This window comes from Salvia hispanica, chromosome 3 (assembly GCF_023119035.1).
Source record: "Salvia hispanica cultivar TCC Black 2014 chromosome 3, UniMelb_Shisp_WGS_1.0, whole genome shotgun sequence".
Classification (NCBI taxonomy): Eukaryota; Viridiplantae; Streptophyta; class Magnoliopsida; order Lamiales; family Lamiaceae; genus Salvia; species Salvia hispanica.
The window spans coordinates 48,991,828-49,018,135 of NC_062967.1; the positions used below are offsets into that span (position 1 = coordinate 48,991,828).

At 34.5% G+C, this 26,308-nt stretch overlaps 3 protein-coding genes across 9 annotated transcripts; 1 reads left to right on the top strand and 2 right to left on the bottom strand.

Moving 5' to 3' along the window:
- Positions 1-398: 398 nt before the first annotated feature.
- LOC125210660 (translocase of chloroplast 34) lies at positions 399-3,031 on the bottom strand. 4 transcript variants are annotated; one of them, XM_048110214.1, is made up of 8 exons: positions 2,940-3,031; positions 2,488-2,591; positions 2,212-2,319; positions 1,984-2,108; positions 1,609-1,885; positions 1,071-1,139; positions 828-989; positions 399-723 (listed from the first exon to the last, which is right to left on the bottom strand). In XM_048110214.1, exons 2-8 carry the CDS (start codon positions 2,584-2,586, stop codon positions 646-648), a joined length of 918 nt encoding a protein of 305 aa, XP_047966171.1. In that variant the 5' UTR covers positions 2,587-2,591; positions 2,940-3,031; the 3' UTR covers positions 399-645. The 4 variants fall into 4 exon arrangements, with proteins under 4 accessions (XP_047966171.1, XP_047966172.1, XP_047966173.1 ...); XM_048110215.1 differs by having other exon boundaries at positions 2,845-2,976; XM_048110216.1 differs by having other exon boundaries at positions 2,488-2,594; positions 2,940-2,958.
- Positions 3,032-5,474: 2,443 nt separating this feature from the next.
- On the bottom strand, positions 5,475-6,116 carry LOC125210392. Its single transcript, XM_048109951.1, has one exon. The coding sequence runs from the start codon at positions 6,114-6,116 to the stop codon at positions 5,475-5,477; it is 642 nt and encodes a 213-aa protein (XP_047965908.1).
- Positions 6,117-14,767: 8,651 nt separating this feature from the next.
- Positions 14,768-21,736, top strand: LOC125210894. Of its 4 annotated transcripts, none has more exons than XM_048110524.1 (4): positions 14,768-14,894; positions 15,187-15,310; positions 15,958-17,556; positions 17,783-18,711. In XM_048110524.1, the coding sequence occupies exons 3-4, from the start codon at positions 15,991-15,993 to the stop codon at positions 18,104-18,106; spliced, it is 1,890 nt and encodes a 629-aa protein (XP_047966481.1). In that variant the 5' UTR covers positions 14,768-14,894; positions 15,187-15,310; positions 15,958-15,990; the 3' UTR covers positions 18,107-18,711. The 4 variants fall into 4 exon arrangements, 3 of the variants coding, with proteins under 3 accessions (XP_047966481.1, XP_047966480.1, XP_047966479.1); XR_007174423.1 differs by lacking the exons at positions 14,768-14,894; positions 15,187-15,310 and adding exons at positions 15,465-15,677; positions 21,606-21,736 and having other exon boundaries at positions 17,783-18,664; XM_048110523.1 differs by lacking the exon at positions 14,768-14,894 and having other exon boundaries at positions 15,063-15,310.
- The last annotated feature ends 4,572 nt before the right edge of the window (positions 21,737-26,308 follow it).

Sequence of the window (26,308 nt, forward strand, 5' to 3'; positions counted from 1 at the left end):
ATCATATGTCCGCGACTTAGTGTTGTGAACTTAAGGATGAAGGTTTCACATAACATATCTCACTTGAAGGAGGAGGATTGTTATGCCCATCATAAACAAAAAAATACCTCAAATTTCCAAATAAAAAAAATCTCAAATTCATCATCCGAATATTATCCGAACATATGCAATTGAGACCTCATTATAACTCTTATAAAATTATACTACTATCTAATTTGATATAGTATGTTATTTGTATAAAGAATAATTTAAATTGAGAGAGTTATGTGGATTTAAAGTTTTGAGATGATTTCTTCAAACTTGTGCAGTTGTGCACATCCAATGTGCTACAACGTTTTGGGGACCAAAGGAAAGCTATTTATTTAGTCCATCAGAATAAACCTTCATCATCAGCAAAATAAGTATAAAGACCTCAAAATACCCATTTAACAGAATAGTGAATTCTCAAAACAAAAGCCTGGACATTCCAGTAGCAGCCAGGACAAAGAGCAGCAACAAAATTACTACAGCCATAATATTATCCAAAAACTAAAGCAGAAACACAGTTCCGTAATGAAATCGAAACCAACTCTACCGCTTAAGGTCGATGTGATTACCGGTTAATTCAAATTAAAGACACCAACCAAGCAAGAGAAGAATAATCATTCATGCCCATGAAGATTTAGTCTCTTTAGCAGCATCGTTCTTGATCAACTTCTGAATTGGTTTGATGACAAACAAGTACTGTCCATCGAGGAGAAAGACATTAGATTGTGCTCTAGAAATTTGTGAACCTGCAAGTTAGTAAGAGAGTGCTACAGAAATACACAGAAAAGATAAAAGCTTACTTGGAATGCCAGAATCAAGGGGATGAACAGCTTTCCCCTGTCATTAGCATTAGGCCCTTCAATCAACTTCTGGTCGATGAGAATACCTTTTTTTCCATTCAAGGCAACGTCGGTGATAGTATGTACCAGGTTTGGAATCCAAGGAGTACCTGTTGGAAGGATCTGACATCCACAAAACTCGTCTCAGGAACCTAAACCAAACACAAACGATGAAAAACTCTTCTTTACATGAAAGAAGTTTACCTTCTCATCACTGTCATTCTTGTTACACCTCCCACTGTTCTCAACCAGTGCAACGGGAATAGCAAAGTTCTAAGATAAGAAGAAACGATAGTTAGAGGAAGGGAAATGGGAAACCAAGAATGCCAATGCCAGTAAAAGAAAAATGACAACAGCGACACACAGACCCAAATCCCAGAATAGTAGACTATTAATTAGAAAACATCACGGCTGACGGGCTGAGAGACCACGTGTTCAGTAGTCCATTATAATACTGTTTGATTTTGGAAAGAACTTTCAAAACAAATAAAGCTTTGTTGGAAAAGGCAGCTCAAAGTTTGTATATCGCCAGACATCAATTTAAATAGCAGTAAACCAATCCACAGCACATTGAGGACGCAGTTGAAAACAAGAAGATGACACAGGTATCTGATGAGAATTATTTCCTCATCCAATGAAGTTAAAAGCTTGCTTTCTATTCCTAGGCCGAAACAATTAAGCCGAAAATTTATTCCCAGAGGCATCAAAACAGAAGTTAAATAGTGAAAACAAGAGAGTATACCTGAACTTCCTTTTTGTTAATCCGAGCACCTTGTCGAACACATTTCAAAAGTGATTCTGATCTCTTGGAAAAGAACTCCTCATAGCTCAACGCATCTGGAGGTGAGAGCTGAGCATGAGTAAGGACAACCATTGCCTTATGCCAGATATCCTTGCCAAAACTCTCGGTGATAGCTTTTACAACCTGCTTGTCCAAATTATCCACTCTATATGCATCCAAACGGTCCACATAAAGCAAGACATCAATTGTCTTCGTCATAAGGAACCTGCCCAGAAAGCTATCCAAGAAAAGGGTAATAAATAAGATATGACTCAATCATAAAAAAATGTATCACTAATATAGACAACAAGAACAATATTGTGTAGCATTCAATACCTTTTTATGGTATCCAAAACTTGGTCATTGACATAGCCCCCTTCAATGAGTCCAGGGGTGTCAATAATGTTCAACGTAAAACCTAATCGTGACCGTGAAACCATCACTGGCCTTGGGGTTTCCGACTGAAGTAAAGGGCAAAAACAAGTTATAAGTTACTCAGCAATCGCATCAGACATAGTATATCTCAAAATGAAAGGCTAAGTTTCAAAACCAAACTACACTTACCTGGAAAGCGCTCACGGTTACCACACGTTCCCCTATGATCGAATTAACTGTTGAAGATTTACCAACACCACCTTTCCCCATAACAAGAATAGTTAAAGTGTCCACATTCTACAAAAGAGGGTAAAGTTTCACTAAAACATCTGAAGAAATCTAAACTCAACTGCGAGAATGATCGGTTCAGAATAAACGAGTCCAATTGCATCAGTTTTATCTCATCTTATCAATCTGTTAATTGAATTGCAGCAAAAACGCAAAGCTTTGAGTAAAATATCAAACCTGCGTCTTCAACTTTGACAGCAAATTAACCAACTTTTCTTGAGTGGCTGCCGGAAACTGCTGAATTGCAGTCCATTCTTTGATTAACTGTGCCGCCATTTTTTCTGCAGTCATCACAATGGGAAAACACCACATCAATATTTTGCTCAAGAAAATAGAATTATAAAAATCAAATAAGAAAGGAGAATATACAAAGAAAACTAAACAATAGCATAAAACTCCCTAATTCAAAACAATCTCAAGAATACCTAACTTTAATTTCAGCAAATTATAGATTTTAACGACATTTAACACCACATTCACCAGCAAAATTAGGAAGAAGAAACTGAAATCGATGAAAGTCTAAAGCCAACTTACAACAGGACGAAAGAAGCCGATAAAAACAATGGAAATCTGAGACTCTTTGGTAGAAAAAATTAAGAGAAGAAGAAGAAGGGTTTTATGAGATATACCTGGCGAGTGATGGTTTCGAGAGTCGATAGGAAGTGGGAACGTTATCTGTCAACTACTCCAGCCGCCGCTATATTTCTGCGATCCAATATATTGAAAACCCGGTTAAACCGGTCCAATCTTCTGTTTCTGCCCTATCTATAGTAAACCCGGTTAAACCGGTGTGCCCCAATTTTTGTAATAGTGTTCTACCACTGTTAAAATTACAAGTACTAAGTATGACTTAATTGTTTATATAGTTATAACAAATTGATTCTTTGCAGCTTGTCTTGTATATTTTAAAATTTAAATGATTAGTAATTATAAAGTTTAAAAAATCTTAATTGTCTTATGTGACTAAATTTAGTTTTAAATTTTTTTTTTTTTTAAGTCATAGGTTCAAATCTAACCGTACTCGTCAATACAGGTTTGTGCCACTATTTAAAACTTTGTGATTAGTCATTCAAATTATAAAAAGGGTAAAATAAGTCAAAAAATTTCGTAATTTACAATCAATTAATCATATTACTATTTCCTCTTCCATGAAAAGTATGAACTCTAATATTTTTTTGTCTGTCACTGAAAATATTGATTTAATAATTTTGATAACATTTTTCTCTCTAGTGAGATGAGACCGGTCTTCACTAACAATACTTAAAAAAAAATGACTTTGTCTCCTACTTTACCAGTTATGTATTAAAATCTGTGTCGAACCAAATTTCATACTTTTCAGGGACTGAACGAGTATTATTTAATTATTTCATGATTTACAGTTAACTTTATGTATGTATGAACCACATCTCAAATCAGATGGGTAATTCCCGGAGTAGCCATTTATGATACTATGCAATTTGTACGACCAGAAGTCCATACAATATGCATGGGATTGGTTGCGTCAATGGGATCTTTTATTCTGGTTGGAGGAGAAATTACCAAACGTCTAGCATTCCCTCACGCTTGGCGCCAATGAAGTTTTTTATTTGAGGGAAAAAAGAAAAATATGCCTTCGCCAGACGAATATTAAGCAATAAGAGCATCTCCAATGGTAGGCTAGCGACCGGCTAGCCGATTGACGTGGCTAGCCGGTCGGCTAGCCGAACCATTGGAGCAGGCTAGCCGAATTTCGGTGAAAAAACCGGCCAAGGCTAGCCGATTGCGTGTGGCCGTCGATGCGCTGGCCGCCATTGTGGCGGCCCGATCGGCCAGCAACGATTTTTAAATTTTTTTTTTTTAAACCTATATAAACGCGATTTTAGTTTCATTTTCATTTGTACCGCTTGTTTTAACGAGTTTTCTCTCTCTCTAACTTTCTGTACAAGAGCATCATCGAGCGATGAGTAACGCGGGTGGTAGCAGTGTGGTGGTAGTGGTGGGGATGCCGAGGAGTACGAACGGAGGATGAACGAGGCTATGAATTCCTACATGAACCGCGAGATGGAGCGGTACATGCGTAGGGTGGAACAGCAGGCGATACCTCGCCCTGCACGGGTTATCCACCACCGAGCAATGATTGATCGGGATCACGCCGCTGCACATCAGCGGCTGTACGACGACTACTTTTTGGAGAACCCGCGGTTTCCCTTTTAAATGGCCACCCCTAGCGTACGACGTGGGGTACCTCTCGATGAAGCCGGCCGCCTCAAGGAATTTGCCGACATGCGCCAAGTGGATGCTCATATTTAACTCCAAAAGGATATAATTGAAGAGTTGTGGGCACGGAGGACTGCACGGCGATAGATTTTTTCTTTATTATGTACCCTTTTAAATGTAATTTTTTTTTATCTATGTACCTTTTTAAATGCAATTAATGAATTTTTCCGTATATGTCTCGTAAATTTAATTCCGTAATTTAATCGTAATTTTAATTCCGTAAATGTAGTATATTTTTAATTATTTTTTTTGCGGCTGGCCTAAATTTGATGTGGCAGGTGGATTTTTAGTGTTGTTGATGTGGCAGGCAGAGAGAGTGGCTAGCCTATGGCTGACCTAATAGCATTGGAGATGCTCTAATAGCATGGCACTTCGAATTTGATATGAATTTTTTTTTTCAAAAGATTTGATTATGTATCGAGAGAGTAGTATGAGATAAAAGATAACAAATTGCTTCAATATAGAAAGAATGCCCTTTCTCTAATTGATAATTTGACGAGAGTAAATTGGTTTTAAATCAAGTTAATTCTTTAGTCTTGGATTTTATTGGTGATAAAATCAAGTTAAATCTTTAGTCTAGGATTTTGGATTTGGAAGGGTTAAATTTTGCTGGGATAAAATGAAAATTTGTAGAAAATATATTAGATATTAGTATGTAATTTTGTTTTATATTTTAAAATGACCAACATTAAAATTTAAAAGAAAATCAAAATATAATAGTTTGCGTGTTATTCAATTATTTGATATGTACCCCTACACATTAAAAGCTGAGATTATTCATACTATAAAACTCTCCATCAATCTGCGAAGATTATAAACATAAAATTTACAACACCATGATAAAATTAAAACTACTACATACAAAAAGAAGAGTAAAACAAAAATAAAAATAAAAAATACAAGGGAAGTTATGTGGTTTTTGTTGTGGAGAGAGGTTTGAGATGAACGGTGCTGACATCGGATTTGAACGGAAATACTCGTTGGTGAAATCTGTACGGACTTCGAAGGTGGGAAGGCAGTTGCACTTTAGTAACACTAGAATCTGATAGATTATAGAAGGCGCCTCCTTCCGCATCCGCAGTAGTCACGAAAACGACGTCGTTGTTGCAAAAGTGCTCGAAGATGGGATAATCCAAATCAGCTTTCACACGTACAACCATCTTCTTCTCCCGATCGGCCCACAGCTCCATCTCCTCGGCATCCTTCCCTCGATACATCAACCCTAATCCCCCCTTATACTCCACCAGCCTCTTCTCATCATACCTCACTCTCTCCGGCAGCCTCCACGGCTCAACAAAACACCTCCGCTTAACGTCCAGCGTCACCACCTTATTGCTCCACGTCAGCCAGTGCACGAATCGGCCGGATGTCGTGACGGGAGGATCGAAAGCGGTGACGTTGTCTCCGTATGGAAGGGCGCGGGAGTAGTCCATCCTTTTCCATCTCCAACTCTTCGAATCGAAGATCTCGCAGTGGTCCTGCATCTCCGTGCAGTACAATCGGGCGATGAGGTAGCGCAGGGGGTGGGAGCGGAGGACGACGACGGCCATGGAGACGGTTTCGTAGCGGAGCTTGGGGTTGGGGAGGGCTTGCCACTGCCCCGTGGCGGGCTAGCATGCGTAGAGGCGCGTGTTGAAGCGGACTCGTCTCTCGCAGATGAGAATGCCTTGGTCGCACGAGGCCAGGATTTTGATGTCGTCGGAAGGCCACGTTGGTAATTTGATGGAGGCGGAGAAGGCGGAGACGAAGGCCCAAGGGTGTTTGCTGTGGTCGTTCGAGCCTTGGATGAGATAGCCGAAGATGGAATTGCTTCTTTCCGCGTGAAGATGGATGAAATTCGGCTCGTGTATTATTTCTTTCCAGTTCTTGCAAACTGATTTGCAATCTTCCAAACTTCCCAAGCATGTTCGGCAAAGAATCTCCAACACCAATTCCGACGGCAGTGTCTCCATCTACTCTTAACAATGCGATCTAGCTATACAGAAAGACTATGATGTTATATTTATAGATCGAAGTTTAGAACGCAATGCATGTTTCCTATTTGAATTCGGAGTGGATATATATTATTGACGCTTATTATACCCTTACTTGGAGGGAGCTGCTTTCCAAAAATGTCATCCATATATGATGCGGAATTCTTTTAAATTTATTAATTAATTGTTTTGTGTATATTTTTAGTAAGAATTAAATCAAGTAAGGAGGTTTTAGTGTATTATTGTGGTCTTTTGACTCTTTTCCAACGATGATCGCTTAATTAGTCGTAAGAAGAATATTTATTTTCTATCTTCATTAATTTTATACGTCAATTTAGTTTTTTTCTTTTATATAAATAGAAAAATGCTCAAGCCATCTGAAGGGCGAGCATTGGGACACAGAAATCAAAAGAGCCCCAACAAAGCTATAACAACAAAAGAAAAGCCACAAATAACAACATCAAGGCCCTCGCAGCCAAAATAGACACTAACCCGAAGCAAAAGGTCTACCTGCCATCGCAAACCCACGAGCAAACCTTATCGTGTGTTTCGTGCCCTCATCCAGCTCCTAATCTCATCCAAGCTATCCATCACTAGACCTGGCGCAAAGGGGAAATTCGGGCACCAACCTTTAATCCAAATTCCCATTCGCCATAAAAGACGTCTCTTCTCGAAGTCCCAATTTGGTTGAAGTTCTGAAAAGCTATTTTGTTTCTAATATCCCAAATCGACCATGCAATAACATAAAACAAGGACATCCACATCTTCATGCCAGATCTTTTGAAGAGGGTACCGAGCCATGAAAGTAAGCATGTCTTTGGTTCTTTAGGAAGGCAAAAGGAAAGGCCCCAACAGTTGCAGCGAAAATATCAAAAGATGCTAGATCGCTTGCAGCAAAAGAAGAGGTGCTTAATCGTTTCTGGTTCTTCCTTGCACAATTTAACTATCAAACGATTCAAACCTCACAATTAAATTTAATTAAGATCATTTGAAACTCACATTTGTTTAATATTACAATCATTACTATCAATCTTTTGTTATCTTTTGTTAAGATTGATCAATTGTTTAACTAATACGTACTATATATGATAATTTAAGAGATCGATTGCAATTTCAATTATTTGTTGGCCACGTTTTAGAACATCTCCAAGGGAAGAGGTAAATGGAGAGGTAAAGTTATATAACTGCTATATTTACCTTTTTTTCAAGAAAAATTATTCTCTAATGGAAGAGGTAAATGGAGAGGTATTATACCTTTTTCCATTTTGAAGAGGCATCTTTACCTCTCCATCAATGGAGAGGTGAAATTATATAACTACCATATTTGCCTTCTTTTCATGAAAAACCATTCTCCAAGGGATAAGGTATTTGAGAAGGTATCACACTTTATGTTTTTTTAATGCATTTTGCACTATTATTTTATGTTTCAAAAATCATTTACCTTTCTATATACTTTTTTTCCTTTGGAGTATGTTTCTTTTTGGAAGTGTATATTTCACTTTTGAAGAGGTATATAAATGATATACCTCTTTTATTTACCCTTCCTTGTTGGAGATGCTCTTATTTATCAAAACCTAGTTTTTGCAGTAAGATCAATTGGCTCAAAATCTTATACATTAAATACCGTATTATAGTATATAGTTGAAGGATAATTTGGAGAAAATTTTAAACTGAAGCTTTCACCACATACCATAAATTTATGAAGAATAATAATTCTGACGAAATTTTCATTGAAACAAAAAATGTGATATAGATAAATATAGAAAATAGTACGAAACAGAAATTATAAACAGGTAAGAAATTATAGAAAATAGTACGAAACAGAAATTATAAACCGCTGTAAGTAATTATAGAAAATAGTACGAAACAGAAATAGGAGCTAGTACAATATAGTAAATAAAACATTTGTAAAATACGAAAAACTGCTGTAAGTTATAAATCAAATAAAATGTACAAAAACGTTGCAAAATTTTGAAACACAGAAACAAAAAATGTACTACTAAGATTTTAAATTTCTAGACCATAATGATAATAGCAAAGCAAAACTTAAATCAACCGCTGTTACTATTTTCAAAGATGAATGTACAAAATTCGAAAAAACAATTGGAGGACCATAATGGGCCTCAGACCTGGTGGCCCGTCACTAAATTTATGAATACAATATGCATATAATAAAAGGGCCACGCACCTAACAGGTTGTAGCGCACTTGGCAGCAGTGACAGAACTAGTAAGGGATAAGCCCCCGCTCTAGCGGGGGCTTGCCGGCGCCGGATACTGTATAATTATTGCGTGATTGGGGCGGAAATTGAAGACAGTACCCGTACCCGTAACAGTTGAGACGGGGGAGAAGAAATAAAGAGTCGCTGTGTAAAAATTATGATAGAATAGATATAGAGAACAAGAAAGAGAAAGAGAAAGAGAAAGAGACGATTGAAATTTGGAATTGATGTCTGACAATGTATGCTATTTTAACTTTTTATAGAGTAATAATAAATTAAATAGTAAGAGTACTCCACTTCATATTTACTCCAATTGAAATATTTTGGATAATAATTTATTACTCCATGAAATCAGAATATACTACTAATATCGTACTCATGAGAAAAAAGCAAATTGCAAATATCTCAACCAAATATGCGAACATAGAATTTTTTGAACAATAAAAAAAACGGGGAATGAATTATCAGTTATATAGGGAGTAGTGATCTAGGAAAACTACTACTTAAATAGAGAACACAAATTTAGTTCACTATAAAAGCGATTTAGTTCACTATAAGAGTGACTTAGTTCACTACACGAAAGAGTTAATCAAAACGCCATTACAGAGAACTAAAACGCCCATATAGTGAACTAGATTGTTTTGATCAAATAGCTGAGATTTATTCTCTAGTTATGCACTTAATATTAGTTATACTTTGATCGTCTCCCTATCAACACATACTGATCTCTTTTTTTCAAATCTAACTATCCTCGTAATCTTAAAATTAAATAATATTCTCTTCGTTCGTTATTAGGAGTCTCATTTAAGTTCAGCATAAGTTTTAAGAAAAAATATAAAGGGAAGTGCTTGAGAAAAGATTGTGGAATGTGAAACTCATTTTTATATATATTAGTTTTATAATAAAATGTGAGTGCAATGAGTTAGTGGAAAGTGAGGTGTACCTACTATTTATGTAAAATTAAACCGGGACTCCTAATGGCGGACAGATGGAGTATTAATTAATTAAAATAATAATAATAAAATTATAATTATTATAATAATAATAATTATTATTATTATTAGTATTTTGTAAAAAAAAATTTCAGCACCGGCTTATTTTATTTTCTGGTTCCGTCACTGCTTGGCAGTGCGGAGCTATGGTGACTTTGAGCCTTGAGGTCACAGGTTAGATTATCTCCATCCGTGACACTCATCCAACCCAACCCCAATCAACTTTTTAATAAAATATTCATTTCTCTATCCTTCACATACACAACCTTCACTCAATTCAACCCCATCAACTTTTTTACTTCCATCAGTGACCCCAATCCAACCCAACCCAATATTTTCATTTTCATATATTTTATATTAATATTTTGATTTATAATTAATTTAAATATATTAAATAATGTCTACAAATTATAATAAAAAAGTATATGATTCAAATTTAAAACAGAAAATATTAGATATTCAAATAATTAAAGCACAATATAATAATAAATTACACACATTAAAAAATACAATATGATAATAGAAATAAACAAACTAAAATACAAATGAAGAGTAGAAAAAAAAAACTAGCTTAAACAAGATAAACATTAGTACATATCAAAACAAGAATAAAAAGAAAGTTATTTGTTTGTGAAGAGTTTTGCATGCTTAGTGGGATATATATAGAAAAAATGAAGCACAATAAAAAAGTAGCAAATAATAAAGAAATAATAAAAAAAAATAACAATTAATCATAAATAAAATGAACTAGTTCAAGTGAATTTTTCAGAAAAGGGGCTGACATGAATGTTTGGAAGAATAATTCACATGAGTTTTGAAATGATATATAAAGACAAAAATAATAGTAATTAAATAAATTAAAATTAATCACTTAAAGTAATAAAAATTTCATAAATTCACAATATTCAACATATTCAAAAGTATTTAGATTTCATATTTATAGATTACAATTCTAAGACATGTACATTATTAAATAAAATAGTGATAATCAATAATTAATAGTAGTAAATAAGAAAAGTAAAAATAATAATACAGGAAACCAATGAAAATTCGACATGTGTCATTTGGCCTTCACTTTTGTATGGGCCGGCTGACAAGCCTTGAAAATGGGGGTTGGGTTGGATAATTTTATTTTTGCTTTATTTTTAATACTTCCTATTTTGTCTTATATGCTCCACCCCCATCTCATAGTCACCGATGGGGGTGGTCTTAAACCCCACCACCTACTGGGAGACTGTCGTCCTTAATCCGCAAACCCGGTCGAGCAGAATTAGTCGGATTCCGCCGAAGATGGGTTCGGTACACCTGTGATCAAACCAATAAATAAATAAATAAAAGGCTAAATTGTTCAAATTGCAGATAATTTTTGATGCAACACAAACACACGCGAGGTTAATAAGTTTGATTCATGCTTTATTGGGTCAAAAAAATGTTGGGGGTTCAAATTGCTGACAATTTTTGGCACGACACAAACATACACAAAGTTAATGACCTTGAGTCAAGTCTTACTGAGTGTGAGTCTTTATTGGGTCGACCCAATAAAAACCCAATGACTTTGGGTTTGGTTCGGGTTATTCATTAAGAAATACTAAAATTATTAACTATTTTAATTATTTTTATTACTTAGAAAATATTATACTTTAATTTTATTATTTAGATTTAAATCGTGATAATATGGTAATCATGTTATAACAAGTTTTAATTGTGTCATATTTTATCGTGTAACATTAGGTTTTAATCGTGTAATGTTTTGGTCGTTATCATGCTGTGTCCAACTAAATAGTACTATTTACTTACTAACATTAACGGTAGGACACACAATTTTCGACATAACACATTACCTGACACGAACAAGCATGAATTTAATAAGTTAGAAACTGATAAAACCCCGATAATTTTAGGTTAGATTAGAGTTTTGCCTTATTGAATTGACCCAATAACCAAGTCACTGCAGTAGATTCACAACAGGGTTGCAAAACCCCAACCTCATTGTTTTCGTTTCAACATTTGTCATCTTCAACAATTTAATATACAACGTACTACTATTATTTTACACATTCATACCCATTTCTTGGGTAAGAAAATTTTAAATCGAGCTTTGTAACATACAAATTAAGCTTCCTCGTCCAAACTCTGCAGACACATTAATCACAACAATAATTGAATAATTGCTTAAATTTGAAACCTAAAACTTCAGGAACAATGATCATTCATCCAAGAAAAGGTTCTGGGTTGTTGAAGTAATTACTCTTATTTGAGTAGGAATTATTGACTAATTAAATGTATTACATAAAGAAGTAATACATCTCGTAAGTTATAAATGTAAGGTGCTGTAATGTAGATAGTTTATTTATGACAAGAAGATATACTATACTCAGTTCGTTACTTGCAAACTTTTAAAACATATTACTATGATGTATTTGCCAACTAGCAATATGAATGCAAAAATCAAGTCTAGAAAAAAATTTAAAAGTACTGGGATCTTAGGAATTTAGCAAATTAATTTTAAATTTACTTTCCAAGGGTAAAAATTTAAGTTATATAGAAAATGAATAAAATTTCCATGAGTTATAAATTAAGACTCAGTTAAAGATTGAATATGTACATGTGGATGACAACATCATCAATATCGTATAGTATCATCTAATAATGTTATGTGAGAAGTTCAAATTTTCGAAGGCCTAAATTTTCTCTATCGATGTTCTGTGTCGATACGTGAGAATTGCTAATGAAATATATAGACCTGAATTTCGAAGGCCTAAATATTTTAAGGATCCATTTTAGTAAGCATGAAATAGATGTAATATGGATTAATACAAGAAAGAAAGTAAAGAAAATTGTTAGCCATGAGATAAGATGTAGTAATATGAATTAATAAAAGAAAGAAAAGGAAGGAATGAGATTAGATGTAATAGTAATATGGATTAGTAAAGAAAGAAAATAAAGGAATGAGATAACGAATGAAAGAAAATTGTTAGGCATGTGCTAAGATGTAGTGATATGAATTAATAGGCATGGGATAAGATGTAATAAAAATTACTAAAAGAAAGAATACACCAACATGGGATAAGATGAAATAATATGGATTAATAAGAGAAAGAAAAGAAAAGAAAAGACAAGAGTGAGATAAGATGCGATATGATTTAATAAAAGAAGATGGAATGTGGGTTAAAAAAAAAAAGAATGGGATAAGATATGTGCATGTATTCATAATTTCATACTCATAATAAACAATCGATAATTTATTCTTATGGTCATCTAGAACGCATAGTATTATTTGGTCATTTTCAGTTATTTAGGAGTATAATTTATGAATAAATAATAAAAAAAATATCAAAAATTCGATCAGAAACGCACGCCATCACGTACTAAAACTGCGCGATAAACATCTCCAACGTGACATCCTGTCTAACTATTTTTCCACGCTGCGCTGCTGATGCCCTAACATTAATATACTCTAGTTCAAAATTTTGTTTCTCGACATATTACTTCTATAATTATACCAAACCAACAAATGCTACTGAGAAACTACTTGTATCATCTTAGTTCTTTTATTTTTATTTCTAAAAACTTGGTGGTAGTTGAAATTATTAATTACTCCCATCCGAATTGCCTTAGTGCCTACTTAAATACTGCGTGCAAGGATTCAAAAACCTTATGCTTGCAAAGGTAGAATTCAAATTCAAATTTTCTATTTGATCTTTATACTATTATTATTATTTCCAAACTGATATAAGTGTGCAACTGCGGCGACAATAAATATATATATTAATATACACACCTAAATCGAATCGTTTATTTATCATGCACTTATTACTTTGCACATACTGATATTATTAAATTAAATTGAAATTTAAAGATTTACAGTAATCAGTTTACGTGTATTACGTATGTATGTGAGCTTCGTTTAGTAGAACGCCAAATTCGATAACTACAACATAAACACAAAGAGAAAAAGGTCCAAATACTATTATTTTGACGAAACTTAATTGTATAAAGATGGCAGCCTCATATCCAACATGTTTGAGACTTAATTTCATAAAAACTCAGTTAAACACAATGAGGAAGTTGGATTATATTGAGAATAATATTATTTTGTATCAAAATTGAATATTTAATATTCTATACAGATTTGTGTTATAACGGACAGTAAGCTTAATTTTATGGAATATATGAAACATAAATAGGTCCATGTAATGACAAATTTTTTATTTATTTATAATTATAATATTTTTATGGGATTGTTGATTACGCTCTTATATGTAAATAATTATTTTTAAGATATAATTAGAATCAAATTAAATAGATAAAACAAAAAAAAAAACTAAATATCAGCATATATTAAGACAATGGGCTCACATAATAATACTATATGCTACTATTACTTAATAATTATGCTAGCTTGAATATACATGTTAATGGCAAACATTTTTAGAGTAGACCAAATAAAACAAAAGTTCGATTAGAAATAGTAAGCACTAACTTTTTAAGAACAGAAAAAAAAAAGTCAGTTTTATGATGAATAAATATCAAACAAAATGGACGCACTTCATGAATTTCCTCTTTGAATAAACAACGAAAAATTCCGAACTAATCATCAATAACAGAAGTAGTATAAAGTTTTCTATACTGAACGCACGAATTCTTTTGCGATACATCATGACAATTGAAATGAATATCACTACAAATCTTTGTTGATATAGTTACATTTGAAGTATTTTTTTCACTATTTTCAGTTTTTGTGTCATTTCCATTTAGTACATTTTACGATCTTTATTTCTCTCTTATCTCACTTTATCTATAAGTATTCTCTATTATCTCATTCCTCTAATTTTAGAATGCAATTTCCCTCAATAATGATTCTCCACCTGTCTCTTTAAAGATCCCCGAATTGCCCCCAACAAAGACAAGAAAGAAGCATCAGTGAGGGGCATTTCCGTCTTTGAAGCATTCCACCACTGCCTATAATCAGGAGCCCCCAAAAAGCAAACGCCAAAAAGTTGGTCGCACACACATAACACACACACAGTGAGCATGGTGAACAGAATCGTATGACGAGTCAAAGAAGCTCTATTTTTTTATCCAGAGAGAGAGAAATTTAGCATGGCTGGCTGCTCCATCTCCTACTGTTCTTGGGAATAAGGTTATTACTAAGGATCATTTGTCTCAACAAGAAATAGTAGTAATTATTAAAACAAAAAAATTATTTTTTTTGTTAATAAGAATGATTTTTTTGGCATGCATGTTATTTAACTTTATATGGTGGGTTGGTCCTCAATGTTTTTCTCTTTTTTCTCATTCCACACTTCTTTTCTTTGTCTCTCCAAGTAGGAAAACAAGAAAAAATAATCTAAAAACTGATTCTATTTTAGTTTTCTAATTCTACGCTTATCCCGAGAATTGGTTATGGAATTTTGGATTTTCTTGATTGGCAGTGACATTGGGTTTTACCAAACCAGGCTTTGAGCTCAAGAGAAATAGCAAATGATTGCATTGGTTCTGCAAATTTTTTTCGTGGGGTTCTTTCTTTTGCTTCACTTCTGTGAATTCTAAAGTGGGGTAAGGCTGTTTTCTGCGGTAACTGCACCTTTTATCTTGTCTTGGAGTGCAAGTGTGTAAAAATGCTGTCTTTGTAATGATGTGTGTCATTTGTGTTATTTTATTGATTGCAATATGGCCCGGCCCGGATTAGGCACTTGTTATGATTGTTAGATTGCTTATCTGTTGGGAATTCGTATTCATCTGTATTCAATTGGGATGAACAATTGGATGGTTGATTGTTTTCGAATTAGCAGTAGGGTCCATAATTTGTTGGCATTGTGGTATAAGATCTTGATTGCGCCTCATAAATGCAGAAAAGAATTCTTTTTTCTCTGTTCTTCCAGTTTATTAGTAGTTGATAGCTGCAAATATCTTGAAGATATGGGTATGAAATTCCATTACTGTTTCTCTGTTATTTTTATGCTACTTGATATCTAAATTTCGCCTTTTGTTTTGAGAATTGAGTTTGAGTTTGAGTCCATTTTGTGATTCTTGTTTGTATGGTTGATGTGTTGTCTTCATTCTTGTCATTCTGACAAGAATTTGCAGTAGTACCTTTTTATGTTTGCTTCTCAAATAATCTTGAAATTTTTGCTTTTCCTCAAGAAAAGAAAAGAAATACTCATAATTTTATGCAATTTCTGATCTGTATGTTTTGTGTTCAGGAGGCCTATCTATCAGTGATGCTAAATTGAGTCATGGACTTAGACTTCGACAAGTACTGTCTTCTAGATGGTAGTCCCACAACCGTGCTACCAGTTCCTAGGCCTCGTTCGTGTGGGGTGAGTAGAAAACCAAGTGGAAAGCCCGGATTTGGAAATGAGACACCAAGCCTCACTGGAGAGTTTGAGACTGATTTTGGTGACTGCTATAGTGGGTCCTGTAGAGATGTCTTGTTCCAGGGTATTAGTCGAGAAGGTGGTGAAGTACTGAAGAGAGAATCGGTGTATCAAAGTTCCAGAGAGACTAGTCTGGTTCAGGAAAGGGGTGCTGCTGTTGGGAGGAAGAAGATTGAGTTCTCTCCACGAACTGCATCCGCATTCCCAATAGGAATCATTGATTCATTGTGCAATTCGGATGAAGATAGCTCTGTGATGTCTTTCTCAGAACAAAGTACGGCTTCTGGTTATGGAAATGGCATATGTGATGATTCTTCCATCACTCTGGAGTTCGATGCTGCTGCTACAGAAGAAGCTAGTAGTCTTCAAGCAAAAGATCTATCTTTCAGTTTGGCCAGGTCGTTATCTGCAAGATTTGGTTCGCCCCATTCACTTGCCAATACGGGGCGTGATAGCTCAAGATCCAGCAGCAGTTTGAGGGGCAGGTTTAGTCATGTTAAGAATATGCTCGACCCTTTTGTTAAGTCCATGTCTCGCAGAAGTCCATTGAGTAATTACAATGACTTACATGGAGAAGTAACGAGTGGTAGATCAACGTTGAGTGGCATATTAGAGAAGCCACACCATGTGGAACACAATCATCAATACGAGGAGAAAGAAAACCATAATTCAGCCCCACAGTGTTCTCCAGCACACCTACACGGCCTTCTCAAGACGGGAAGTAAGCACGGAACGCCCTTTTTCCAGTTTTCAGTTAAGTCCCCCGAAGATGTTTATGTGGCAAAGATATGGAAAGTTGGAAATGCTTCAACTTGGGTTTACACTTTTCATATGCTTCCTAATAAAAGAAAGCGTGGTACTAGTGGATGGGGGCTTAAGGAATGCAACAGAGAATCATCTATGGTTGGATGGATGCATGTTTCATGTCGCCTGCATACAGAGTTTGCAGGTGCAGGGGAATCGAACGATTCCATGATGACAGAGTTTGTGTTATACGATGTTTTACATTCAAGGAAAAGCACTGGTTGCACTGGTCAATTTGTGTCCTCTGCAGCAGCTACATTACCCCCGGAGCTAGAAATTGCAGCCATTGTTATGCAGGTCCCATTGGAGAAGAGAGAGAGCCTCAAATTTAAGAGTGGAGATAAGAAGATTGATACGACGACTCCCTACTTGCTAGATCACTGTCGGCTTGGAAAAGCAAAAGAAGGCGTTTCTGATACTTCAAGTCCGGGAAATATGCACGTAGTGATACCAGCTGGAAACCACAGTTTGCCTGCCAATGGAAGTTGTGGCCCTTCACCATTACTCGATAGGTGGAGGTTGGGTGGCGGATGTGACTGTGGTGGCTGGGACATGACCTGCCCTCTCAGTGTTTTCACAAACAAGATTGCAGAGGAGCATCAGACTGAGCTCTTTGTTCAGGTAACTACCTCGTCTTTATTTAACATCACACGGTTTGTCACTATTCGTAGTTGATGTGGCTCTGCCATGGATCCATTGTTGATACTTCAATATTGAATGTTACGTTTCCCGTTGGGCATACATGAGCATGAGTCCTTTCATTTATGTTCCCATTGCATATAAAAATCATTACTTTACTCAAATTGCTATAGATCCTTAAGAACTTCTGCTTTACCTACTCTCTCAGGGAAGAAAAGACAATACACCGGCATTTTCCATGAGGGTGATTGAGGGTGGGAAATACACAGTCGATTTTCATGCTCAATTATCATCCCTGCAAGCATTCTCCATCTGTGTTGCCACTCTGCACGCTACTGAGGCCTCTCCCTCTGGACGTGAGAGGAGAGAACCATCACTTCAATGTGATGCGCTCAAGGTATCCACCGAGGAGGAAATCAAGAGCATGGTCGAAGCAATAGCAGAGCTAGAGAAGTCCAAAGTCAAGAAGATGGAACAAGTTGTGCCATCTTTTGTACTCAACCCACCATTCTCTCCAATAGCTCGAGTGTAGGCTTCCAAACGAGCAATGACGACTGAGAAAAAAAGACAGAGTGGAGATCTCATCTCCAAGGAAGCGGAAATCCTTGAGGGCAAGCTTGAAGATAGAGATGGTTTTGTTTGTGATATATCACTGCATTCTTTGATGGTATAGTCAGCAGCCTTTCTTGGTGGCCAAACTTGAAGATAAGACTACACACATTAGGAGTAGTGGTCGAAGAGAAGTGTGTAACTTTGAGGTGTTCATTCTTGGTGGTAGAGTTGGAGATGTTTTATTAGTATTTTAGTATTATTAATGTATTTCACATGTATAAAGTTATAGGGGTAGTGTACATGTAGAATGTATTGTAGTACAAGATGAGATATATACAAAAGTAGAACCGACTGCCCTTTGGTGAGTAAAAAATGCTCCTTCTCTACGGGCATTGTAATCGGAGCTGGACTTCCCGTGCATGGTGAGATCGGAGAAGAAGACGGGAGACGGAAGGGGCGTGTGCATCCAAGTTTTTGTTCGGCATCTATTTTGTTGCAAATGTTTATTGTTAGTTTGTGTAGAAAAGATTGGGAGAAGGTTTCATATATTTTCTTGATATAATCACACAATATGTTACATTGTTATATAGGCATAGAATATGCATATATGGTAAACCTAGATTATGGGGATCCTATTCTATCTTTGGTAACAGATCAATTTACAATTAATCTCATTATTCTCGGTATCTTCCAACACTCCCCCTCAAGTTAAGTGATGGGATTTCCAATACTTAACTTGTCCAATACTCCTCTGAACGACTTCGAGTTCACAGCTTTGGTCAATATATCGGCCAATTGATCTTCTGACTTGACAAACGGCAATTCTACAATATTCGCCTCAATATTCTCCTTTATAAAATGTCGGTCGACTTCCACATGTTTGGTTCTATCATGTTGAACCGGGTTTTCGGAAATACTAATCGCAGCCTTGTTATCGCAGAATAACTTGCATGGCTGTGATAAGTGGAGATCAAGTTCCGTCATTGTCTCTTTAGCCACAGTATCTCAGTGAGACCACTTCTTATTCCTCGAAATTCTGCTTCTGCACTTGATAGTGCAACCACCTTCTGTTTCTTACTTCTCCAAGTGACAAGGTTTCCTCCTACAAAGGTGAAGTAGCCTGCGGTTGATTTTCTATCATTTGAGTTTTCAGCCCAATCTGCATCAGTGAACCCATGTATTTCTAAGTGACCGTGTTTTTCAAACAATACTCCATGATCTGCTGTTCCCTTCAAGTATCGAACAATTCTCAGAACTGCCTCCCAATGATCTTCCTGCGGTGAATGCATGAACTGGCTGACAACTCCTACAGCGTACGCTATATCTGGGCGGGTATGTGAAAGATAGATGAGTTTCCCGACCAGCCTCTGATATCTCCCCCTGTCAGTAAGTTTTGCTCATTCACATGTCTCACAGGAAAAATCTCTAGGCAATGAAAAATCGGGAAACAAAAGTTTGAAATAACCATGAGAAGGATGTCCTAGTCTTCTGTGCCACAGCCAAGCCTCCTCTTTCGTGGACCCGTGAGCCAGCATCGCACTGCCATGTTGAGCTACCCCATCCACGTAATAGAGTCCTTGGTTCTGAGTGCCACGCCCAACGATCCTCCTCGTCCGAATATCCTGTAAAATACAAAATTTTGGATACATTAGGAGTGTACAATTCAACTCTCTTGTCACATGGCTTACTGACATTAGTCTCTGGGACAAGCTAGGAACAAATAAACAATTTGACAGTCGGAGGTTAGGGGAAATTTCTATGGTTCCAGTCCCGGCTACCGTAATTAATTCCCCATTTGCAGTTCTAATGTAGGTTTTAGTCACTTCCCCAAAATCACTAAAATCAGATTTTTCTGGAGTCATAGTATCTGTGGCACCACAATCAAAAATCCAACCCTTCCTATCAATATTATCGGTATTTTGCACAGAAAAAGCAGCGGAAATATTCATCAGGGGTGCAAAACGGTTTTGAATTAAAATCTGGGGTTTTAATTCGAATCTTTGAATATTCTGTGGGGTAATTTCACAATTATGCATATCTGGGGGCTTCATTTTGTAAGGTTGGGGTATCAAATTTAAGTCATGTATTTCTGGAGGACTACTCTGCAATATGTCAAAAACATAGGGTTTGATCTAGGATCAACCCTTTACCTCCAGAATGAAGGCCGCCGCTACTCCAATTCTGAGGTTCGGCTGCTCCAGCCCTCTCTACGAAATTTCCGACTCGAACCCCTCTGATACCGCCGCCACCGCTCCCACCGGTGCTATCTGGGCGTGACACGCTGTTTGGCTGGTTCGTCCCTCCGTCTCGATGTTGAATTTGGGCATTGTTCTGTTTCTGCCCTATTTCGCCAATCCCGACGGCGGCGAGCCTTGATTGAGCTCTCGCTTTCTGCTGTTCATCCCACCAATCCAGGTATCCAACCCGGAGAAAGCAAGTCTCCCTCGTATGTTTGTTCTTGCCGCAATGAGAGCACCACAATTTTCCTTTGTCGGTCTTGCCTCCGGTTTGGGGACTGTTTCCGGTAGGCGGCGGTCGCGGTGGTCCATTCCTGTTGGTTAATCGGTCTCTCTGTGCCCCGAATCCATAGCCAATTTCTCCCGATGATGCATCGGCGCTTCCTACGCCGGAGTCTTCGGTGGTTTTAGAGGATGCCGGTGGCATGATTTTTAATCGAGCTGCCTCCCTCTGGACCCTCCCGTAAGCCTCTTCGACTGAGGGATAGGGCTCCTCTTTGAGGATATCCCTTCGGATTGTGTCATACTCTGGATTCAGCCCCGTGAGGAACTTGATCAGCCTTGAAGTATTTGAGAATTCCCTGAATTGCTTGACTCCCTTGTCACAACAGTCGATGGGTTGTTTTCGGCATCGATCCACACTAATCCACAGCCCGTGGATTCGCCGATAGTAAGTTTCAAGATCCAAGCTTCCTTGCCTGAGTGCGATAGCTTTATCCTCCAGATCGTATATGAGGTATGGGTCCCTCTTGCCTTCGAAGGTCACGGCGAGATTATCCCATATGGCTTTCGAGGTTTGGTGATGGGCGAAGTCGGCGATAATGTCGTTTTCGATGTTGTCGACGATCCACGAAAACACCACAAGATCATTTTCTTCCCAATCGGCATAGCCCTTGCTCTCTGGTTCTGGTGGCTCGTCTTTGATGTGTGTGTAGCCTCCTCTGCTTCCTATTGCAACTTTCATCAGGCGCACCCACAATGGGTAGTTTTTGCCATTCAATTTGAATGCCACTGTAACATTCTTGCTAGTCTTCAACCGTGAGGATCCGGTTTTGGGTTTTGTTTCTTCTGTCTCTGAATCTGACATATCTTTTTCTGCAGGGATTGTTTTCTGGTAAGGATTGGTTTTCTGATTTGGTTTTGGCTTCTTGGTCGAGATATGGTATGAACACGGCTATGATGAATTTTTTCTGAGCCGGATCTTTCTCTGCTCTGACGCCATGTAGAAAAGATTGGGAGAAGGTTTCATATATTTTCTTGATATAATCACACAATATGTTACATTGTTATATAGGCATAGAATATGCATATATGGTAAACCTAGATTATGGGGATCCTATTCTATCTTTGGTAACAGATCAATTTACAATTAATCCCATTATTCTCGGTATCTTCCAACAGTTTGCAAATTGAACTTTACAATTTTATATGAATGATGTCTCGCCCATGCGATGCACATCACGTTATATTATCAACTAATTATGCACCAAAAAAATAAATTAAAAAATTATTTATTCAAATTAGCTCATAAATATCAATTAAAATCTTTAGATATGTAAAATACAAAAACTGGAAACACACACCAACAATATATAGTTAAGAATATATACAATTAAATAGTGAAATGCCATCACCAAGAAATAAAAAAATTTATAAATAAAACTTAATGAAAATTAAAAAAATTATTAATTCATAAATTTTGAAAATATATATGTGCAAAGAGAAACATATTTAAAATTGTAAAATATAAATACAAAATGACCCATATTTTAATAAAGATTTACATACTAATAACCTAAATTTAATTTGTAATCCTAATTTCAGTTTCATAGTAAAAAAAATTTAATGTTCCCTCCATCCCTAAAAATTACTTTCTCCGTACACCATTGAGAGTCTTGTTTGAGTTTGACACAAATTTTAAAAAATTAAAGGAAAGTGAATGAGAAAAGATAGTGAAATATATAGTCAATCTATCTATATCTATACATATATAAAAGGCGAGTTTTGGTATTCTTTTAAAATATTTATAAGTTTTATCCTTATTTTGGAATATTTATAAGTTATGGGATCAATTTAAATATTTATGGAATAACTAATCCCTTCCGATGGTCATTACATGCAGAATCGTATCGTTATCACTTATCGCCAAATTATATTTATGTATATTTACGTTACATTGTCAGTTATTTTGCCAATTACTTTGATTATTATTTGTCTCACTCAATTTTAGGAGTTACTTTGTTGACTCACATTATTCAAATTAGTGATTAGACAAAATATAATTGTTCCTTATCATTTTGTAACCGTCACATTAGTGATTCATTTTCAATACTTTATATCTATAAATATGTATCATTTGCAAGATTATATTTCACTTCTTCATCGTCTCCCCCCACTCCACGACAAACATTCGTCAAAAGTAAAATTTGTTCGCATCATGGAATTCACATTCTTTAACAATTTATAGCCTAACAATACTTCGTCAGTGATTCAAGTGCGGTGCATGCATGTTTATGTTCATTAAATATGGACAAACCAATGTAATCTTCTTGGAATGTGTGTTCCACGATCGGATGGTATGCGTGTCGATGCTTAGCTTATTACTAATTTTTAGTTATTTATATAAAATTAAAATGATTTTATTTATATAAAATTAAAATCATTCATTGTTTACTTTTACATGCATGGAACAAGGATTCAAGGCACGGTTCCAAGGAATTTACATAATACTTTCAACTTTTTGTCTATAATATGTAACATTTGCTAGCTTATAATTCATTCCTCATATTGTCTTGTCCCATTGCATCACATATTCTTTGCAAAAAGAAGGAATTTTTCTCAGTATGGTTATACTCTTTACATATAATAGTATATTTATATGAGATTAATTTGTTTCAACGATGTTAGTTCATATTTAAGTTTTTTCTTAATGTTAGTTTGTTTTATTTTTATTAGTTTTGTTTTAATTTTTCAGTCCAGACTATAATAGTTCTTTTTTTTACAAATATAGAAATCACATAAGCTTCTTACTATCTATAATATTCTGAATCTACAACCATTACACATTTGTCACCAACTTCGTCACTCCATAGTTTTATTGCAAAGAATACACCTAAAGCAACGAAATGACGAAAGGAAGCAAATAAGACAAAGATCATAAGCTATCACATTTGTTTTCGCACATATGCATAAATCATTAATTTGGAGATTAAGGAGGAAACTAAGGTTGATGAAGAGTTATTGGGACATTGGAATTTGTGTTTTATTATTTATTTATTTTAATTATTTTGCTATTCTTATTATTGTACAATTAAGATTGTTCACATACAAGTTTTTTAATGTCTTACAAACTATTGTTTTATTGTTCTAATGTTTATATATGTGTGTTCTTTATTTGTTTTGTACATCATTTTATCTTTTATGACGATGTTATTTTCCTCATTATACTTTTTAGTTATATATTTAATATTTTATATTAATTTAATATTAATAGTATTTTAGTATTGAAGTACTAGTTGTAACGATAAGTATCGTAATCAAGAAATATTTTCATGTTGTTTAATTTAAAATTTATTTAATTTTATATCTATACATTATTTAACATATTATTACTGTATAGTAATGATGTTATTTTTAATTTATTTATCTTTACTATATTTTTTATTTTTTAATCTTAAGTAATGATGTTATTTTTAATTTATTCATAAAATCTAATTAATAGAATAAAAATATTATCTGTCGTGCATAGCGCGTGGGCTGACACTAGTTTTTACATAGAACGTGAGTTAAATGAGTTAATGGAAAGTAAGGTTTACCTACCATTTATAATAAAAGTGAACCGAAACTCTTAATGGTGGCCGGAATATGAACATTAGATATGGCACGAGTTTTAATATATAATTGGTAAAGTAAGAGAAAATGAGATGAGGAGGGAGTGTAAGTAATGTTAATGGAACATGAGCTCCACAACATTAGTAGTGTAATATATTGATATAAGTTGTAAAGTGTAAGAGTAATGTGTTGTTTAACTATTCCAAAATTTAAAAAAGTTCATACGTTTCAGAGATGGAGTAATAGTATAATGTTCAAAAGATAAACATAAGATAATTATCCCAAAAATCATATGCAATTTGTTATACTAAAAATATTTTAAAAAAATATCATCAATACTTGAAATTAATTATATCAATATTATTACTATAACAAATTATAGCCCAAACGTATATTGTTAAAATACAATTAAATGAATTAATAACGATTCAACAATTTGAGGACCTCAAATAAACCCAAGAACTGATCTCCAACTAAAATATACTCCCTCCGTCCACGAAAATTTGTCCCAATTTTCCATTTCCGTCTGTCCCCCAAAATTTGTCCCATTTCACTTTTACCATTTTTGGTAGTGGACCCCATATTCCACTAACTCATTCTTACTCACATTTTATTATAAAACTAATACTTTAAAAATAGGACCCACATCCCACCAACTTTTTCAACTCACTTTCCATTACATTTCTTAAAATCCGTGTCCGGTCAAACTGGGACGAATTTTTGTGGACGGAGGGAGTAATTAAATAAAGATTCTACTCAATTAGCAAAACTATTAAATATCTAATAGAATACATTATTAATTAGCCCAATATACTTGACAGTTGACACGGTTGACAGTTGGAAAGTCCAATGGGGGTTAATCGATTCGTTGTTACTTGACACGGTTGACAGCATGGTTGTCAGGATTCTGTTTGGGAAAATAATCTGATTCTTTAAATTTTAAATTCATGTACTCCATTTGTTTTGGTTTTTAATCAAACTGGAAAAGTAATCAAAATCCGAGAATAAGGAAAGTTAGTACAACTTTCCAGGATTCTGAATCCTAACTTTTCTTAGTTATTCTTTTTCCCAATTCTAGGATTCTTACATATTTAAGCAATATAGTATAGTTTTATTACTATTATTATTATTATTATTATTATTATTATTATTATTATTATTATTATTATTATTATTATTAATTACAATATTTTAAAAATAATTTAAAATTATCACTACAACAAATAACTATAATTAAAATTATCATAATTATAACTATATTTTGTAATAATTCACAATAGTAATTAATAATTTATTAAATAATTAAAATATAATTATATAATATAATAGTATAATAATAATTATTATATTTTATAAATTAATAATTAATCAATAAAGTCATAGTGCAATTTTAATATATAAAATTTATTCAATTATAATATTCATAAATATTATAATTATAATGTAATAATTATTATATTTATTATTATAATAAATGAGTATAATTATATTATGATAATACTTATTTATTATGATGGATAATTATAATTATAATTATATATTATGATTGATACTTTATATTTAAACTATCCATCATACTAATAAATATAATAATATAATAAATATTATTTATAAATAATAATTTATTAAAAGTTTTACAATATTATTCTTTTTTATAAATAGTAAGTATATTTTTAGCTTGGTGTTTAAATTAAATGTAAATTTAAAATTTTGATATTTTCCAAACACAGAAAAGTAAAGTTAATAGGAATTATAGTTCCGGTGTTCATTTTTCCGGAAATTATTTTCTTTGCCAACTTTACTTTTCCGGCAATCAAACATGGCCTAAAAGTGTCTTTGGATGAAATTAGTACGAAATGCATACATACTACTTAGTATAATACTATTTGTACTGATTTATGGTTGTCTACAGTATTATTTAATGTGATTGACAAAAAATAAAAATCCGTACTATGTTATTTATTGGCTGTTGTGCATTGGATCCAATATTTCCACACCCAATTTAAAATAATACTACTACTACTACTACTAGTATTCATCTTTGATCTTCTTTTAACTTTTTAGCCTTTCTAGCTTTGTAAATCCCACGTCTCTCTTTTCTATGTTTTTAACCT

Excerpts from the sequence above, each read along its gene's own strand:
- LOC125210392 (XM_048109951.1), bottom strand. The coding sequence starts at position 6,116 with ATGGCCGTCGTCGTCCTCCGCTCCCACCCCCTGCGCTACCTCATCGCC.
- LOC125210894 (XM_048110524.1), top strand. The coding sequence starts at position 15,991 with ATGGACTTAGACTTCGACAAGTACTGTCTTCTAGATGGTAGTCCCACA. Across the intron at positions 17,557-17,782 it reads AGACTGAGCTCTTTGTTCAG|GGAAGAAAAGACAATACACC; the intron begins GTAACTACCTCG and ends CTACTCTCTCAG.
- LOC125210660 (XM_048110214.1), bottom strand. The coding sequence starts at position 2,586 with ATGGCGGCACAGTTAATCAAAGAATGGACTGCAATTCAGCAGTTTCCG. Across the intron at positions 1,140-1,608 it reads TTAACAAAAAGGAAGTTCAG|AACTTTGCTATTCCCGTTGC; the intron begins GTATACTCTCTT and ends TTCTTATCTTAG. Across the intron at positions 990-1,070 it reads AGAATGACAGTGATGAGAAG|ATCCTTCCAACAGGTACTCC; the intron begins GTAAACTTCTTT and ends TGTGGATGTCAG.